The sequence below is a fragment of the Myodes glareolus genome, chromosome 1 (genome assembly GCF_982192425.1).
Source record: "Myodes glareolus chromosome 1, mMyoGla1.1, whole genome shotgun sequence".
In the NCBI taxonomy this organism is placed as follows: domain Eukaryota; kingdom Metazoa; phylum Chordata; class Mammalia; order Rodentia; family Cricetidae; genus Myodes; species Myodes glareolus.
The window spans coordinates 15,143,189-15,163,546 of record NC_142026.1 but is presented as its reverse complement, the minus strand read 5'-3'; the positions used below and the strand labels follow the sequence as shown (position 1 = coordinate 15,163,546).

Sequence of the window (20,358 nt, the reverse complement as noted above, 5' to 3'; positions counted from 1 at the left end):
ATTCTGGGAGGAAAAAAGCAGAGTCAGGGAGATGCCATGGATCTGCTGCTGCCGGAGATAGACGTGCTTTGCCGGTAAGCCACTGCCACAGCTTAAAATGGGATAAATTAAGATGTAGGAGTTAGCCAATAAGAAGTTAGAGCTAGTGGGCTAAGCAGTGATTTAATTAACACAGTTCCTGTGTGATTATTTCGGGGCAGGGCGGCCAGGACAAACAAGCCCTCTCCTTACAACAGAGCAGGGTGTGCAGAAGCACGTGACATCAAAGAGAAAATCAAGGCTGCACTGTCCGAGTCCCAGCCCTCATAATCCTGATGCCCAGGACATTGTGAGCTATTGAGTTTTAACAAGCTCACAAATCATTCTAGAATCTTCACAAATAATATTCAGAATCAATAACCGTCAAGTAAGGCAACCCTAGTTTGGAGTCAAGTGACCAAAATACCCATAGTCAAAACCAAAAGCAGGCTGGCAGCTACTTCCCAAGAGGAAGTAAGAGCGATGATCAGAGAGAGAACGGAAGGCCTGAAAGCCTCAGAGACGCCGAAGGGCTCATCTACAACACGGAGCTCTCGTACTTCATTTATTTTGTCTGTGCACTATGTGCCCCCAGAGGCCAGCACTGGATCTCAAAGAACTGGCATCACAGAGAGTTCAGAGCCCCCATGTGGGCGCTGGGAATAGAACCCAGCCAGCGCTCTTAACTGCTGAGCCATCCCTCTAGGCCAACACCGACCTTCCACGCTAAACCAGCATCACCGCTCTCCATCACGACAACTTGATGCCACTGGCTGAGACCAGTTAGACTGAGGACTGTGACTACAGGTACATGGATTAAAGACACCAAGGTGCTATAATGGAAATCCAACACCTAGTATAGTTGTAGAAGAATATACCATTCTGGACTTTAATACTACAATGAAAATACAACACATATTTTTTATATAATATACCCTTCTGAGCATAAGGCTTGCGTATTATAAGAATTATTAAGACAGCATACATACTAAAATTAAATACTGTGGTGGATCTTTTTTTCTTGGAAGAATAGTCTATTTCCCCAAGCAAAAAAATAAACAAAACCCTCAGATTTTAAGCGGGCACCTCATTTAGGCAATTATCACAACTCGGCATGACGTCACACACCTGAGGAGTGTAGAACAGGATGAAGCAGCGTAGAACTGCATCAGATTGTGTATAGAGCAAGACCTAACCCTGGGCTACATGCCCACTGCCGCCCGCCCTGACCCACTACATGCCCACTGCCGCCCACCCTGACCCACTACATGCCCACTGCCGCCCGCCCTGACCCACTACATGCCCACTGCCGCCCGCCCTGACCCACTACATGCCCACTGCCGCCTGCCCTGACCCACTACATGCCCACTGCTGCCAGCCCTGACCCTGTGCTACATTCCCACTGCCGCCCACCCTGAAGCCAGAACACAGCAAGCCATGTGCTCAGGGACAGGTACAGATCCAAGAACATGCAGGAGAAAATATGAACACAGTGGACCGTCTAGTTAACCACAGGCCATCCACAGTGTGAAGCGGGTTAATCCTCAGCTTTGCCAGAGATTCTCTGTGATGCCCATGGCCCTGGCCTGGTTCTACATTAGGATAACACATCACACCGTGGCAGCTTTGCCACTACAAGTGATCAGTTTCTCCTGAGGGGTTCAGTGACAATCTCTTAGAAGTCTTCTCAGGCTGGCAGGAAGCCAAAGGACGACTCAGAGTCTCTCCTCATCTGAGCCTGTGACCCTCAACAGGACTTCGTGTGGACTGGGTTCTTGGCAGGATGTAAACGAGTTCATAACCCAAGAAGAGAAGCCCAGTGCCAGCACTGGGGCCTTCCGCTACTTCATCATCAGCCTGGGCCGCCATCTGTCCGGCCAGGAAGCCCTGCATGCCTGAGCAAATGTATCAAGCCCCTGAGTCTCTCAGAGCCGCACTTACCTTTAGGATAGGCACAGCTGCTCGGCAGCGGGCAGTCTTGATGTTTTTGAGGAAATGTGATTCATCCTGAAAGAAAGAGCCACAGGAGTAACCAGGGCAGTGCTTGATACACAGACAGGCACCTGAGCTGGGGTCTGGAGTAAACAGGGCAGTGCTTGATACACAGACAGACACCTGAGCTGGGGTCTGGAGTAACCAGGGCAGTGCTTGATACACAGACAGGCACCTAAGCTGGGGCCTGCAGTAAACAGGGCAGTCCTTGATACACAGACAGGCACCTGAGCTGGGGCCTGCAGTAAACAGGGCAGTGCTTGATACACAGACAGGCACCTGAGCTGGGGTCTGGCTTTGCCATGAGGATGCCTCCCTCAACCTGTTGCTGTTCAAGGAGATGGAGCAGTAGGCTTGAGGAGGAACCAGGCTTGGGGCAGCTTCTTTATTCTGCTCTGGATAAATTCCTGTCTCTCCCTAGGGCACTTTTCCACCTAGAAAGGATCTGGCGAATACTTGTCCCAATCTCCCACTAGTTATGTGGATGGGCAAAACCCTGAAACCCTGAGAGGTGGCTTGCTACCTTATGGGAAACACATCAGCATGGCATTAGTCAGATGTGCTGGAGACTCACTACATGTTCTGAGTCTGTAACCTGCCCTCCTGCTTTGCGGAGCAGCAAGGATGGCAGATGCCCTGGCAGCAGGTCAGACAGTTACATCACCATAGCCATGCACGCAAAGTACTGTGGGAACTGAGAAACTGATGGATTCCTGTCCTCTGAGGACTGTGTTAAAGTGCAGCATTTGATAGGTTTATAGTTATACATTCTGTATATAAGCAAACACAGAATTTGCCGTATTTTCTAAAGACAAAGGTGTTGTGAGCATATTATTATCCAGGAGGGAAGTTTTTAGATTGGCATATTCCAGTTGCTTGCCAAATGGCTCTGAGTTATGGTACCTAGTTTCTCTACCCACAAAATGGATCTAATGCTAGTTCCAAGAATATCAGAGTGCTACATCTGAAGTAAGCTACTGCAGGGGCAGTCTGCAAAACAGTCCTGCCACCCAGTGAGTATTCCCTGTAGCAGGGGCTACCAGTGATCCTACCTCTGTCCCCGAAAGAATCATTGCCCCCAAATCACTCCATGATATGGGATGATATACAAATATATCATACGCTATAATAAACGGAAAGGGCCTCCAAAACACAGTGGACAGTGTGAGATTCCTCAAACGTCCAGAAAGCCTCCCCCAGATGCCGGGGGTACTATATTCATGATCCCGATTCATGATAAGTCCTCATGAAAGTCATGAGAAAGCCATTTATAGAGAGGAGTGCAGAAAATGGGTCAGGCATGAAAGGGAATTAGCCCTTGTGACCCTACCACTGCCAGAACAAGCACCAGCAGGGGCTCGAGATAAGCCTCGTCTACAGAGTGTGCATCTGAGATGCCACACCATCCCGTGCTACAGGAAAGCCAGAGAAGGGCAGGCTGTTTGCTTCATCTGATGACAAACAACATTGGTGGCAAGCAGCATGCCCAGAATCTCGAGGCTGGTTGAGCAATGAGCCAGGAACAGAAACAAATGAATTCTGAAGCCACAGGCCACAAAATCTTCAGTCAATGATTCTTCAGCATGCTAGCTCTGCAACCACGGGAAAAGGATGGGTGTGCCTGTACTGTCAGCTCAGGGGAGTTAAAGGCAGTGCTTGGGAACCCAGGGGACAGTGGTGGCTATATATGAGACACCTACTACAAGGTCACAGTCAGGAAAGACAGGCATCATTGTCCCTACATCCTAGAGCCACCATGACCACCCTGGAATATTTCTTTTAATATGTCATTTCAACAGATTGCTTTCATCCTTTCAAAGCCACATTTGAGTTTGTGCAAAGCCCAACATGACTCTCCCAAATACTCATTACCCAAATAGCTTCGATAAAATATGTGTTCCTGTTTGCACACACTGAGAACATACGGTGGTCACTGAATATCCCTGGGGGTCTGCAACCATGTCTTCTCCTTTCCTGCTCTGAGTTCCAGCCATGTTTGTATTTGGAAACCATGCCCACATATTCTATTGATGACAGCTGGCTGGGCACCTAGTTTGCCTAGGTGCGCATGAAATGTATAAAGACTGGAGAGCAAAGCCAGTTGCTGAAAGCAGCACTGTCAAACTTGGAAGCAGCTGACGACATCTTTAAAAACAACTCAAGTAAAACCTGCTTTTCTTTCTGCAGGGACAGGGACATGCCTTCACACCAGGTGGAAGACAGGTACTAACTGCTGAGCTGTATGTCTGAGTCACGACATTCACAAGGTGGTACCAATGCAGGCTGTCACCCTTGCTGACAAGGCTGCAGTCCTTGGCCCCCAGAATGCCCTGCTGCACACATGCTGGCCTCCGTCCCTGGCCTCCCATTGCTGGAGGGATGGACTAGAAACTCTAATAGACTTGTGCCACCTGTTTAAAATGCTTCTCCTCGTATATAGTCAGGCATAAGAGCTGCTTCAGGAAAGGCATCCCTACAAAAGAAAGACAGTGTTTTCTACTGCCCCCCTACCCAAAACCCAGAGAGGACCAATGAGGTCAAGTCCCCAAACTTGAGGAGCCCTTCAGAGTGTCTAAAGAGACAAAGTACTTCAGGACTCTGCCAAGTCACTTACAATAATGACAACTTTGAAGGGCGTTTTTAGTTGCTTTTCCAACTTGCTCAGAAGATCAAAACTCACGATGTTGACCAAGCCCGCTGTTAGGCGGCCCTTCCCAGTCACCACCACGTTGATGTTCTCTGGACTCAGAGATGGCAGCCACCGAAGAAAGGCCTGCAGATGACAGAGGGCAGCGAAACCAAGTGATGACCCCAGTCAACGTATCAACAGCAATTTTTGCGGGGAGCGAGTTTAACATTCCCTGAAGACACAGTCGGCACCACATCCTCCCGCATCTGCCAAACCCTGTCATCTCTCCTTGCCTCCAGTTCACTGTTTCCTGACAGGACTCTCTCCTGTGAGCAGGTACCTCGTGTGCCTACGGTTTCTCCTCTGATCTCTAGCTCGCGTGCACAGCAGTTCCTGCTAGGGAAGGATTTTATGAAGGACCTCTAACAGCCCCGAAGACTGAAGGCCAACTGTGTTTACTGGGGACTATGGAAACACTGATGTCAGTTTCTTTCATAGCCACCTGGTGCCCTCCACAGTCCACCACTGGAGAAATGGGCCACTGGGTGTCTCCATATTGGAGCCTGAGCACGTGGGTGCCCCTGGCCTTGCTTGGGTCTACTACGTCCTGACATGAGTTCTCAATCTGGTCCTGCTTATAAGCAGCTCCCTGACTTCTTTGGGACTTTTGAAGGGAAATCTAACACACTCAGATAAATCAAGACAGCCCTCTACAGGTAGTGGCAGGACCAGACCTCAGGAGCGGCAGGCTGAGGTGTGTCCTCTGCGCTCTGACTCCAGTGCCTCAGGGAGAGGTCAACCCACGAAGAAACTGACGCCCCACATCTGCAGCACAAAGCCATCAAGCCTGGGAAGTAAGCTAGGCCTTTCTTCACTGAATTTGCTTAAATTAAAAAAATTAATTATTCAATGTTTACATCAGGCCTCCACGTTAGGTCATCTGGGAACATAAACGTACTGTGCACTCCACCCTACAGCAAGCAAAACCAGGGACGTCAGGAAGGAAGGCCGTAGGAAGTACACAGCTCTTGACCTCCTTGAGACCTAATCTGTTAATCTGTAAAGTGATCACTGAATGCTGTGTCATAGGATTTGGAGATAAAGGCAGTAAAGACATTCCAGACATCGGGTGCAGTGCAGAAAAGTCTTACAAGGGCACAGAGGTACGGTATCTGCTGAGGGACTGGCAATAGGTCCCTACACTAGCGACTGCTTGGCTTTCCTCCCTCTGGGGATAATATGACTCCCTGTCCTGAGGGACCAACTCATCTTTCTGCTGCTCTTTGACCCACATCTAGACTTTTAAAGATCCCAGGCCTTACTTCTGCACTATAATTTTGATGTTCTAGCCCTAAGGAAACCCTCCCCAGTGACTCCAATGCAAAGAAATCTAACCTGCTCCCAGGTGAAGCGCACAGAGGAAGGCACAACCACCAGGAGTGGCCATTCCTTCCGGTAAAAGGCTGCTATACAGATGGCTTGGATGGTCTTCCCCAGGCCCATGTCATCAGCAAGCAGCAGGCGGCCTCTTTTGGATATGGCAAAGCTGCAAGCAGACAGACAGGGTAAGTTGAGTATCACAGCCCATGGGGCCATTCTGTCTGTCTTTTACCCCGCCCGCCACACAGACCTGAGGGGTCCCCTCTCTGCAGGAATGGGCCCCACTCTCAGCCATATTCTCCTCCCAGAAAGGTCAGGGCAGGAGTCACATAGGAGACAGAATAAGAGGAAAAGAGGGAACCAGACAGTGAAATGCAGAACAGCAAGTACTCTGGAGGGAGATGTGGAAGGCAACAGGCCACAGAGTCAAGAGTGAAGCCACAGAGAGAAAACTCCGTCCGAGCCATGCACAGGAGCACAGGGGAACATGAGAGGCCATGACGCAACACCCACTCCAGGGGTTTGCTCTCCCTTGAGAAACGTGCCCAGGAAGGACAGAAAGAAACGAGCGGAGTTAGAAATACGGCATTCTGGGGATCAAAGCTCATTCCATATGCTCAGGAGCAGAGTGAGCTGGCAGTAACAAAAGCTACTGGCAAAGGGACAGATAGGGACGTCTTCCGCAAAGGGTGTCTTCCCAGGCTCGCAGCTTCCGGGCACCCTGAAGCACCTGAGTGCACTGGGCCTTGCTGACTGCATGGAGATGAGGGGAGAGCCAGACGGGCCTCAACTGCAATCTTAACTCTGTCACTCGGTAGCTGTGCCTCCAACTACGGCAATGAGGTCGGAGCAAGTAGTAGTACCTGACCCACCACTGACAGAAACAGTAAGAAAGCCCCGGCACCATCCTAACACTGAGGAATTGGTTCTGCTGCCTCCATCACCCCACAGAAGGGAGGAAGTAACGAGCGCAGAAACAGTGAAATGACTCACTCGCATTGCACGTGAATCAATGAGAAACTACAAAGATTCTGTGCATCAAGACATCTGGGTCCCCTGCTCCAAACTCCAGTTCTCTTTCATCTTACTTGTGAAAAACTGATTGCTGGCTCAGAAACCAAGTAGTGAGCTCCGGGACAGCTCTTTTCTTTCCTTCTAACACAGTAAAAACAAAGAGTAACCTCTTCTAATCAACATGTGGGCACTATAAGGCTCTACAGCTGCCCCTGGCCTTCTGGTAAGTTTCCCATGATAGAAAAACCGAGCAGCTCTCTGGGGATCAGAGCCCAGCAGCACACGGGCCAGTAGGCATCCTGTCTGGAAACTTCCTCGCCTTCTCAGCTGCCACAGGAAGCAGCTCCCTCCCTCTCTGCAGCACAGGAACAGCAGCCACAAGAGCCTGAAGAGAACACCTGGCTGGGCAGGGAGCAAGCAGAGGATTCTGGGGCGAAATCTCTTGCCTTCCGCTGGTGAGAACCAGGCTTCTCTACACCTGCAATCCAAAGCCCTGGTTGACTCACGGAACTGGAAACCAATGGTAACAATAAGCTTTGGTAATAACACACCTGGCTGTTTAATAATTAATGTTGAATATTTAATCCAGATGCTTCCAGACATGGATGTAATGAATACGTGTAAGTATTCATAAAAGAAGCATTTGAACCCCACCTGTGCTAAGTGATGGGATTCAAGCGAGAGAGAACAAGAGGAAGACCAGGAATCTACCTAACGCCCTCTCTCTGAAAGGGCATGAGATTAGACACAAGCTTGGCATCCACTCCAGAAAGGTCAGCTTCAGGTATATCTGCTTTGGCTTTGAGAGACGTCTTCTCCAGCTGAGACGCAAACGCCAGGGTCACTGTCTTGGGTAGAGGCTCCAGCTTAACTTGCTGGAGATCACGTGACCTTGCAACTGAAAAGATAAAGCAGAGGTATGTGAGCCAGAATGCACAAGTCAGAAAGACCTGGGAAAAGAGAAAGGGCTTTAGCACACAGAATTCAGCAAGAGGCCTTCTGCTACATGTTTTCTCAAGAGGGCTCACTGCAGAACATGTTGCTGAGCACTGGACCAAACAACAGCCAGTGTCTCCTTTCTCTAGTCCTTAATACCTACAGATAAGAGGGTATTCAATAATACAAAAGTCGTTTGGCTGACTATACAATAATAAAAAGAACTGTCTGATGTTTGTGGGTATTTTCTAACCTAAAGTAATTAATTTCCTTTCTTTCTAGTTCCATTTAAATACATAAAGGCTCATATCTATTAATATACAAAATTAATTTTATAATATATATATATATATATATATATATATATATATATATATAATAGCCATTCAAAATCACCCCAGAAAGATCCTAAAAATGCAAGTCTTCCATACAATGGTTCTAGTCTTGTTTTCATTCTGATGACTTCAGCATTTGGGGGAAGAGAGCCCGTAAGTCAACAGGCAGAAGAAACACTGTGCTCTTCAGAGAGAAGTCATTAGGGGTTCCCAAGTTAGACTAGTAGCACAGTACTACTACTAACAACCTACCAAAAAGCAGCGTCCACGCACAGGCCACAAACCGAAAAAACATGGGCTTTCAATCTTGTTTCATGTGAAAACAACTACCTCCGCTTAAGGTTTTATATTGTCATCTCTATAGTGAAGCAGCTACAGTGTCTGTCACTGGGAATACGTGTGTGTGTGTGTGTGAGAGAGAGAGAGAGAGAGAGAGACAGAGACAGAGAAAGACAGGGAGAGAGGAAGAGGAGCAGGAGGAGGACGGGGAGGAGGAGGAAAAGGAAGTGGAGAAGGAGGAGAAGACTCAGTAAAAGAACTTGCTATGCAAACGTGAGAACCAGAGTTTGGATACCCAGAACTGGTGCAGGAGAATTGTCTGTATTCTATAATCATGTTTTAAATAAACGCTGACTGGCCAGTAGTCAGGCAGGAAGTATAGGCAGAAAAACCAGACAAGAAGTAGAGGCAGGGCAATGAGAACAGGAGTATTCTGAAAAGAAGGAAGCTCTTCCCATAGTCCTGTCCAGACACCAAAGAAGCAGGATGTGACCTGCCCAGCTAAAAAAAGGTATTGAGCCTTGTGGCTAACATAGATAAGAATAATGGGTTAATATAAGTTATAAGAGCTAATATGAAGTCTGAGCTAATGTGTCAATCAGTTTTATAACTTATGTAGACCTTCTATGTGGTTCTTTGGGACCTAATGACTGTGGGAACCGGGCAGGACAGAAACCCCAACAAGTGGGTACTCAGGTTACAGAATGGCGCCCAACATGGACAACTGCATTCACATAAAACCCTACACTACAGAAGCCATGTAAAAGCCAGATCCAGAACATGAATCTGCAATCCCAGGTTCCTCCTGGGAGATGACAGGCGAACACAGGAGATTCCCCAGGAGTTCCTGGATCAGCTACTTTCATGTACGCAGCAGAAAAGCAACAAAGAGACCTTGTATCAAAGATAGACAGTAGGGAATCCAGAGGTTTCCTTCTGATTTCCACACACACGACACAGCATGTGCATGCCCATGCATGCGCATGTATGCACACACGTGCACACACACACACACACACACACACACACACACACACACCAGCTGTTTCTGGAAAGTTTTCATAAACAGAATTAACAATAGAAATTAGGTAAGGCTGATGGTTTTAATATAAAGTAGGCTGTTCCCAGAACCTGAAATCAACCTAAATGCTCTCGACCTAAGAACGGATAAGGAAAATGTGGTACATTTACACAATGGAGTACTGCACAGCAGAAAAAAAAAATACAACATCTTGAATTTTGCAGGCAAATGGATGAAGCTAGAAAACATCATTTTGAGGGAGGTAAGCCAGATCCTGAAAGACAATTATCATATGTACTCACTCATAAGTGGTTTTTAAACATAAAGCAAAGAAAACCAGCCTACAAATCACAATCCCAGAGAACCTAGACAACAATGAGGACCTTAAGAGAGACATACATAGATCTAATCTACATGGGAAGTAGAAAAAGACAAGCTCTCCTGAGTAAATTGGGAGCATGGGGACCTTGGGAGAGGGTTGAAGGGGAGGGGAGAGGCAGGGAGGGGAGCAAAGAAAAATGTAGAGCTCAATAAAAATCAATAAAAAAAATGATTGCTAAAAAAATAAAGTAGGCTGTTCTATACTGATGTAGAAATCTTTTTATCTTTTAAATTAAATCTGAATATGCTAATTTATACAAACGAGATTGAGCACTCAATGTACTTGGCAGAAGCCATTTTCATCATAATTCTAGCATTCTTTAGAACCCAAATACCTGGGAAAGACAGCCAGGAGCTGAGAGCTGCTGGTGGGAAAGGCTCTGTAAGCACCCCATTTTTACTTCATCCATCCAGAGGGGAAGAACCCTATGCCACTGTCTCCCACAGCTGTTTCCAAAGTCCCATATTGCTAGTTCAGCTCACGGGGCACTTCTGAGAACGCCATCCTTCCTCATCAGCAGGGCCTATTGTCCTCTCTCGGTGCTGGTGAATGACGGGCATGTGCTGTCTGGCTTCATGAGTCATACAGAAGTCATTTCTACAAAAAGCTCTTTGGCAGGATGCGCTAGCCACACAGCTGAGATGCTAGTGTTTCCAAACAGCAGCTGACAAGACAAGATCACGGAGAACCCTTCTGGACTGTGACAGCCTGGGAAAACAAAAGGCCTCATGCCAACTTCACCGCGGGCAGAAGGCGTCCAGTCACTTGGAAAGAAGAGAAACCTCGGAGTCACTTTCCCAGGGGGAAATGACTCTCGCCATGTCCTGATGACACACACTCAGGCCTCACTGCCATTTCCTAATTAGCATCTCAAGCATTGTTCTACAAGCCTGGCATCAATAATCCGACTTCACACGTGAGGAAGGGGATCTCCAGGTGAGAAGAATGGTGCAAATTCCCCAGGTCTGCAGCACCAATGGAAACTGAACCAGGGTGAGAACCAGGCTCTTTTCAGAGTGCCCATTCTGGCCTCAGTGCTCAGAACTGACTTCACGGCTGCCTAATGGGCCAGGTTACAAATGCAACAGGAGTTTAAATCTTATTTCTGCCACCACTGACTTTACAGTAACCCCCAAAGGTCCCCAGTAAGGCAAGCAAAGGTTTCCTTACTGAGACAATGTAAACAGGAAAAAGCATGTAAAATGTAACTGAGACAATGTAACCAGGAAAAAGTATGTAAAAATTGTCAACTCAGGGCCTAGAAAATTACTAATGTCAAATACAGACTTGAGGAGTGTGCCCATTATGTGCATTTTCTGCAAGAAGAACTGACTGAGTTTATTTGCTATTTTAAGGTCTACAGTCTACAAAATATTAGGAACCCCTGTGGAAGGCTGACAGTTTCCAGTTCTGCATCACCTACGAATGCCACGAATCGTGCGGTGTCGGCCATAAAAGGCAGAGAACTTTATTGCTCACATATTTGTCTTTCCTGGTCAAGGAAGACAATGAAGTGACAGGAAAGAACTAATTCCTGTCTCTCATCAAAAATTCAGGTTAAGCCAACAGTTTCCTTTGAATCAAAAGCTCCAAACGGCTGCCAGAAAACTTCAGATCCACACTGGCCATTTTACTGCGTCAGCCAGATTTTATGGATACTAAAATACCACCTCCTACTCAACTTGACCCTGCAGTTCACAGCAAGGCCTTCCTCAAGGAACAAAGCGTTTTTCTTTTCTATTTATTTATTGCTTTGCATTTGTCTGCCAGTGAGACAGATACGGATTTAAAAAACCAAGAAAATTTTTTTTCCAGATAGGTTCTCATGTAGCCCAGGCTGGCCTCAATTTGCTAGGTAGCCAAGGATGACCTTGAACTTCTGATTCCCCTGCTTCCACCTCCTGAGTATTGGGATAACAAGCACATGCCACCACACACACTGGATCAAAACAGGCCTTAGGTATGCAAGGCAAATCCTCTATTATCTCCAGCCCGAAGATGCCTTTCTTACTAAGAGGGCAAGTGGAACACAAAACAGTGAGCCATCTACCTGATATCTGATGCTACACAGTAAGTCGGGAGCCGTGGAGCACAGCAAGCAACCCAGCTCCACCCTCTTCCTCAAAGCCCCAGCCTGATGAACAGGTAGCTTAATGGCTCCACACTCCCGAGGCTGGCCAGCTCACTGCTATGACTGGTACCCACACACAGCTCCTCCCACCCTCTGGGAGGTCCAATAAGTCCACAGGGCACCAGGAAGGGGGAACACAACTGTGAAAACTCACTACTGAGTTCTGTTAGAGAAGACTAGTGTTCCAGAACAGGCTATAACCACAACCACCTTTCTCTGGCACATTAGGATTTAGGTTCATCCGAGAAGAATATAAGGAAGAAAATGAAAAGTCAACCAGGCAGCTCCCTTTTGTGGTCATGGTAGCTGTGCACACATCCCTGCTCTTGGTCAGTCTCTAAGTCCTGTTCAAATTCTTCACATCAGGTTCAGACTTCCACATCTGACAGAACGCAACCCCAGATGCAGTCTCAAGCCACAACACTCTCCAACCTTCTGGTCATCCAGTTCTGGAGGTAAACTGAGGCTGTCTAAAGTAACTTCCATCCCAGCTATGTGAGTCCCCTGAGCTCCCAAGTCTGTATCCTTCACTTCAGCTGTCTACGATGGCAGGAAGGCTTCCAGGCCCTGGGAATTTCAACAGTCCAGCCTTGCCCTTATGGGTCAAGAGCCCTGCATTTGAATGGTTTTCACAAAGCTGCCGGGACTGGCAGGCTTGAACAGAGCAAGCCAAGCGCGTCTTTCGCCAGCTACTCTGCCCTCAAGCTTATGAAGGTACCACTACTACGGCAGCAGGGAGGAGAATCCTCTCTTCAGGGCGATTTAAAGCTACGGCTACTACTAAAGGTCAAGACCGTGATGAGAAGCAGAGAGGTGGTTTTCTCACTCAGGTTATTGTGCTCCTCCAGAAGAAAGCTCCACTTCCTGGTCTTGGCATCTGCAATGAGAAGAGAGAAAGAAGCACACGCTCACTCACTGACTTTCCAACTTCACGAACTTTCAGCAAGCTCTCACGATGGACGTGGTGGTCCTGAGGTGGGTACCACATCCACCCCCAGCCCATAGCTAAAGTGCTAACTCCTATGAGGAGTGTTTCCAGGCACGCCTACATTTGACACCACGGTCTTAGGGTACAGGACGGCATTTCTCTGTAGGGCAGCTGCTGTTTTTCTGTTCTGCTAAGGCTAAAATAGAAACAAACGGGTTTAAAGTCAAAGCAGCAATGCACTTTACATCTGTCAAGACAACACTGACCAGGCAATTAAGAAAACAGTAGGATGTTCTCTTAGGGAAACTTAGAGATAAAGCGAGTGGGCTCACTCTCTGTGACAACTGAGGGGCCACTGCCCTGCAGATACAGCTATCTCTCTATCAGGAAAGTCGGTGTGAACAACAATCAAAGACAGATCTGCGGATTTCGCAGAGGTCAATTACTTGCCATAATTCCTGGAATCCATCTGTTTAAACAATGCGATCAGCTCCTCTGAATAGCCAATGTCAACCTCAAAGCGGGTGCGGGAGACGAGTACGCACTTCCCTGAGACAAAGGCAAGGGACGGAGCTGAGGGAAGGCTGGCCTGTCCCCTGACACTGTCATCAACCCCTTCCAATGGCTGTAGGGAGACCTTGGAGAGTCGCTCGGCTGCTTTCACTGTAAAGAGGAGGAAAGGACCAAAGTGATTAGGAGGATGACACTGGAGGACTGTCACCTGACCCAGGACACTGAGAAGGGCAAGACAGAGGGCAGGGCAGGGCAGGAGAGCAGAGCAGGCAATTCTCTTTCTTAAAATCCTGAATTAAAAACGGGTTGTAGCTTGTGATGATGGCAGATGCTGTCAGTAATCTCTGTTGGCTGGAGAATCTGCTGGAGCTAACACACCACAGAGCGCCCCGGCACCCTAGGCAGAACCTCTCTCTCAACTGCTTAGAGAACAAGATGAGAAACAGGACCGACAGGCCACAAACACATGACTTTCCACATCAGTGTATTACATAGCGCTGATGTGCTTTGTGGTCTCAAAAGAAAGAAAGAAGAAAACAAAGAAACAAAAAACCCGACACTGACTTAAAAGGCAAATGAGCTGAGACATTTGCAGAAAACTTAACAAATAGGAAGAGCGCAAAAGGAAAGCACGGAGAAGCAGCCTTAGAAACAGCAGGAGGGCGGCTGGAAAACATCCATGCTCAGCTTTACCAGCAACCAAAGGAAGGAAAAACCATGTTTTTATTTATCAACGCTGCAAGATAAAACAGACAGACAAAAAACATAGAAAGACATTTATATTACTACTTGAGAAAAAAAAAAACTTTTGGGAAAATTGGTGAAATAGGCATGAGTTTTAAGAGATTCTACTTCCGGGAACTGAAAATATAAACATAGACTTGCATCCTTACAGATGCGAAACCAGGAAACAGGAAGCAAATTAAACAGCAAGAAAATGACTTAGGTAACTCTGTCATATTCATACAACAAAACATTATGATCAATCTTTTTCCTATCAGTATGAAGTTTTGGGAAAGACAAAGTACAAAATTCACTATGTTCAATACTACAAAATATTTTGAGGCTCACAGTGGTCCATTATAATGATGACAGCCATATATTCATCACCCAGAACTGCTAGCTTTAATTAAAACAAAAACATTTATGAGAAAGGCAGGGTACAAATGATACACAAATGTAACACTGTTTCACTTAATGAGAGAAAAAAGTGAGAAGTGTACAGAATCAAAGTGTCAGTGGTGGATGAGTCCAGAGATTGAGTCAAATTACGCTTCTCTAGACATTGATATGCCCTGTGTATTGTGTGCTGAGCGTGGGTAGGGTTAAAAAAGCAAAATCCAGGTTAGGGATATAGCTCAATACTGAAGTGCTGACCTAGCTCAGCTGAGGTCCTGGATTCCATCCCCAACAGTATAGGAAAAGAAGGGGGGGGGCAGGATGAAGCATGCATAGACACATTTAAATCGGTAAGTGTAAGAAGAATAACCAGGCCAAGGATGTGGTTGAGTAGTTGCTTACTATGCACAAGGCCTTGAGTTTAACCCTCAGTACTTAAAAAAGAAAACAAAAGCTGGGGGTGTTGGCGCACACCTTGAATCCCAGCACCTGGGAGGCCGAAGCAGGTGAATTCTAGGAGTGTGAGGCCAGCCTAGTCTGCAGAGTGAGTTCCAGGCCGACAAGGGCTACACAGAGAGACACTGTCTTGAAGAAACAAATACACAACTATACATAAATATTTATAGTCTAAAATATATATAATCTAAAATAAAAAGTTTAAGAAGACACTAAAATGATAAGCCTATGTAAAACTTAAAAATGGAAATACAATTTATAAATCCAAAGCCACTTGCAGGGGACTTCAGGGTATCCAGAGGGTTCACACACTCTAGTCAACTCTATCTAAAAAGCCACAAGGAGACTTTTGTGCCTAATACTCTTAAAAAAAAAAATAGATGGAGCAGTATTAAAAGTAATCATACCAAACAAAAAGTCAAGGAGAAAGGCCTCAGGAGGGATCAAGCCTGCCTACACCTTTACCTCAGATTCCTTTCCTTCAGAACTGAGCAAACACGTTTCTGTTAAGGTCCAGCCCACAGCAGCCCTAGCAGAGAGCAGGACATTACCTGGTCACATGTTTTACAAAGATGAGACCAAGGAAAGAAGATAAAATTCCACCAAAATTGGCCCATCACTACCCAGAAAATGTCCTGGTGAACCCAAAGAATTCTACCTCATATGCCAGATCCTCAGAAAGGAATCTGAGCATTGATCCTCAGCTCCTGGAGAGCAGAGAGGAGCGGGTGTAGGCATGGCTGCCGAGAACCAGGGGAGAATGGGAAACAAGAGACAGGAATTTCTCTGAAAGAGGCAGCAGGACAAGGGACAGTATGCCGGGCTTTCTTTCGGGTCGCCAACCAGCTCCCCACTCACCAATTAGGAATGCTCAGCCTTTTCTTAGCTCTTGTTTTAATCTATTTCTCTTTATCTACGGTTTGTCTCGGTGCTTTTTACCTTTCTTTCATCCTGTGCATTTTACTCCTGCTTCCTCCACATCCGGCTGGCTGGTGGCTGCCTGGCTTCTGACCCTGGGCGTCTCCCTTTCTTCCTCCCTCATTCTCTTCTATTTTTCTCTCTGCCAGCCCCACCTATCCCTCTTCTGCCCAGCTACCGGTGGGTCAAGTTCCTTAGGCAGGCAAGGTGAAGAGTAACACATCTTTACATAATCAAACAAATGCGGCACAAATAAATGTAGTGCACATTTACATCATTCACAAAGGCAGCAGAAACAAATGTAACACACCATCACATAGCTACAGAAATACTCTGCAACATAACAAATGTAACATATCTTTGCCTAGTTAAATATCCCACAAGAGGACAGAACTATTGGTATAAGACAGACTCAGAAGACAGAGGGACACCCAGGGCGAGCAGTGAATGGACACCACAGGATGGATCTGCCTGAGCTCCTGAATTTGGGGGTTCGCTAACCAGTGTCAGAGGTTAAACAATCTGCTCCCTAGGAGCAAGGCCTGACAAAACTGCCTGTCACTGCTGGAGCTGGCCCAGCCCAAGGGGAACAGGCACTCCGGTTTGAATTCCAGTGGCATAGCTAATTAGCTGTGTGTCCGTGCATTAGGGACTCACTAGAGACATCATCTCCCCGTCTGTAAAGTGGGTGTTAGGAGAGATAAGAGACACCATGCAGCTGCGGACTGAGAAGAGCCCAGTGCACAGGACCATCAGGTGCAGCTGCGGACTGAGAAGAGCCCACTGCACAGGACCATCAGGTACCAGCCCCTGCTAATGTCCCACTCACTCAGGGCTCTGTAGTCGGTCATGCTGAAGTCCCATGTCTTCATATCAGGATCTGAAATAAACAGAAGGCTCATCAATTTTTGTCTCCATTTGTACTCTGACACTCTGTAAGGGTTTATTTCCTGAACAGATAAAGGCCAAACTCAAAGTTGTTGACGGGCAAGCTCTCACAGACTTAAAAAAAAATCTCTATATGAGACAAATAACAAACACAGGTAATTCTGCTTCGTGTAGATGGAACCTCAGGCCCAGGGAAGTCACGGAACTAAGGGGCTGAGGCGGTCAGGACTGGAACCCAAACCCTCTGAACTGCAGTGTGGCTGGGCAATGATACTCCTCAGTAGTTCTGAGGAGCAGCAGAGCTACCCACACCCTAACTCTCCCCCCAGATGTTACTCAACCTTCCTGAGCTAGTCCACCACTTTAAAAACTGAAAGGAAGCCAGGTGGTGGTGGTGCACGCCTTTACTCCCTTAGCTCTCGGGAGGCAGAGGCAGGCGGATCTCGGTGAGTTCGAGTCCAGCCTGATCTACAAGAGCGAGTTCCAAGACAGGCTCCAAAGCTACAGAGAAACCCTGTCCTGAAGAACAAAACAAACAAAAACAAACCGAATGAAAAAAGAAATATATGGATTTCAAACTATTATTTTTAGGCTTCGATGCTGCACTACGTACGTCACACCTGGCAGAGGAACGGCCACCTCAGCAAATTAAGCTCTCTCTACGGCCCTGCACTAGCTGAGTTTGACAGCTGTGTGAGACAGTGTCTATTACAAAGGGAAATGCTGGCTAAAATAGAAAAATGTAATGTGCCAATGTGCCCTCTTAATATTTATGAGAAACTGTTAGAACAGAGTCCAAAAATAGGAAAAAGAAAAAAACCTCATTACCATAGCGTCTGCTGGGCAGAGACTTGAACACGGCAATGAGCTCTTCGTTGTAGCCAATCTTTACCCGAAAACGATCTCCCATCCTTATGCACGTTCCCTGAAGACAGTTTACTTTCTGGGGCGAGGTTTGTAGTTTCTTTGGGGGTCTCCTTTCTGTTCTGGGTGTTTTCCCCCCTAAGGCATAATAGGTGTCCGAACCACTCTGTCCAGAGGTGGAGGGCTTCACTGTCTTGGCCTCTAACTGGGGATCCCTGGAAAATGGTCCAGAGGAGGAAGCCACTGTGTCCTGGGAGCTCTGTGCTTTAGCCAAAGGTTCCTGGGTTGTGGTAGCAATGGAGGTCGACTTGATCTTATGAGAAGCCTGGGGATTACCCTGATCCGGTTTATAACCCGAAGGCTGCTGGCCAGAGATGTTTGGAGGACCTGGGGCAGGGTTTGAGCACACTGTGGGCCTCTCTCCCTGGATCTTCCATAGCCCCTTCGCCAGCTCTGGTGTGCTGGGCTGAACATGGTCGGAACGGTGAGGTCTCTGATCAGCAGGAAATGAATTACTGAGATTCTGTTGCTTGAAAAGGACACTGTGGCCCACTGGCTTAGAAGACCCCGCTGGAAGATTCCCTAAAGGGCCAGAAACAGTGGGGCCTGAAGTCGTGCTCTGAGGCTGTTCTGATAACTTCTCAGCTCGGCGGGCCAGGGCCCTTTGTCGATTCTCTTCAATCTTTCTCTTCTGCTCCTCAGTCAGTAGCAAGGACATGTTAGCACGAACAGGCTTACGCAGGAACGTCACCTTTTAAGTGAGCAGCTGGCAAAAGCTGTGAACGGTGAAAAGACCGGCGTAAAAACTGTGTTCACTGTGCTGCTCCTTGATCGGACAAGCTTTTGTCCCGGGGAGCGTAATAGAAAAAGCTAAAGGACAAACTGAGTTTTCTTTTATAATTAAAATGAAAGTGTGCACGCACACACACACACACACACGCACACACACACACGCACAGTAAGTAGCATATGTTAAAATAATGATCCTGATGAAAAAGCAAACAGTAAATTCAAAACTGATTGTATTTCAGCTGGAGTATTTTTCTCCCTCCCATTCCCTAGCCAAAGTGAGTTAGCAGAGCCCAAGGAAGTTTTACAGGGAAGCCTAACTTCATTAGAAAGGACAAAGACTACATTTTAAACTAGAAAGGACAATGGATGAGACAGAAATGGAGCAACCAACTACATACCATGGCGTGACCCTTGCTCAAGCAGCCTGTTTCCAGCCTGGAGGAAGGAAAAGGAACATGAGCCTCAGAGACACACTCAACTGTCCCCTTGGATCTGATCCTCACCTCAAGTCTGCATGTCAACCTGCAGGGGGCCCAACACAAGCCAGAGCAGCAGGCCTTAGAGCCTGATTTCCAAGATATAACGCCAAAATGACTATTGGAAAAGCAAGGGGAGAAGTGGGGGAGAGGGGGTCAGAGGTCACTGTACCAAATGCGAAGGCGGAGTTCAACTGTCATCTCACCTGCCACACGTTACCATGTTATGTTAACTCAGAGCTCAGCTTAAAGGTTTTCTTTTTTTTTTTTTGGTTTTTCAAGGCAGGGTTTCACTGTAGCTTTGAAGCCTGTCCTGGAACTAGCTCTTGTAGACCAGGCTGGCCTCGAACTCACAGAGATCCGCCTGCCTCTCCCTCCCGAGTGCTGGGGTTAAAGGCGTGGCGTGCACCACCTCCGCCCAGCGTTTTGAAGTTTTCTTGCCACATACTTAGAAAACACAGCTTACAAAGTAGGGTCATCCTATACATTTTATTTTGTGCTGTGATTTAACTGACCCTATTGGCTGGACCACTTCTACAATATTTTAGAAGCAGGGGCCAGAACACCCAATTCTCTGCCGGGTTCAGCCTTCTAAAGTTTATAAACACTGGAAATACTCCAGTAGCACTGTGAGTCGTCAAAGAAGGGTCTAGATTCTAAACTTTAGAGGGCTTAAGATTGTCTTCTCTGTTAATACTCCCTTTAAACAAAGCACCCCATCTGTTCTCACAGATGTTACACTACAGCCAGCCAGCAGCAGTTAAAACTCTCCGTCTTGTGCTCAAGTAGGGTAACCTACCTCACTGCCAAGGTCTGGTATGTTGACTGACCACCCCAGTACGGGAGGTGAGACCACGGGATGAGCGGTGACACTAATAAGCCACAAACCACAAGTGCACCCCACCCCCATCCCCGACGTAGACATCCTTCTTTGCTAGAACCTGGGCTTCACTTCCTTTCTGGGGCACCTCCCGAACCCTGCGAGGAGCGGACGTCCCGCCCCATTTTGCCTCTAGTATTTCCACTTGGATGCTTCCCAAGCTCCCTCCTCTAGCCGCAGTTGGTCTCGTCCGCCTCCAATGCCGCTGCCTCCTTCCCAGCCCGCTTTCTTACCTAGCGAGGCTCGTAAAGCGAAGCACCTTCACAGAAGAGCCCTCGCCCAGGAGAGTCTCCAAAGCCCTACCTAGGCAGTTTACGCTTCTAACTAGACTATTAGAGGAACTGAAACTCAAAACGCCGCCAGTTCACCCATCTTGGGGCGGACCGCGGGTCATGAGTGGCTCGGCC

General features: G+C 47.3%; 1 protein-coding gene across 4 annotated transcripts in view; it reads right to left on the bottom strand.

Moving 5' to 3' along the window:
- Smarcal1 (SNF2 related chromatin remodeling annealing helicase 1) overlaps positions 1-20,358 on the bottom strand; it is a 44,905-nt gene extending 24,547 nt beyond the window's left edge. Inside the window, exons 1-10 of one of the 4 annotated variants that reach the window (XM_087904040.1) lie at positions 20,185-20,358; positions 18,994-19,030; positions 17,768-18,579; positions 16,881-16,931; positions 13,496-13,708; positions 12,944-12,994; positions 7,745-7,931; positions 6,035-6,185; positions 4,625-4,783; positions 1,960-2,025 (exon numbers count right to left, since the gene is read on the bottom strand). In XM_087904040.1, the coding sequence (XP_087760166.1) occupies positions 1,960-2,025; positions 4,625-4,783; positions 6,035-6,185; positions 7,745-7,931; positions 12,944-12,994; positions 13,496-13,708; positions 16,881-16,931; positions 17,768-18,521 (1,632 nt within the window). In that variant the 5' untranslated portion in view covers positions 18,522-18,579; positions 18,994-19,030; positions 20,185-20,358. Of the gene's footprint in view, positions 1-1,959; positions 2,026-4,624; positions 4,784-6,034; positions 6,186-7,744; positions 7,932-12,943; positions 12,995-13,495; positions 13,709-16,880; positions 16,932-17,767; positions 18,580-18,993; positions 19,031-19,870; positions 20,026-20,184 lie in introns of those variants that run through there. The other 3 variants (XM_087904042.1, XM_087904046.1, XM_087904043.1) reach the window with 3 other exon arrangements.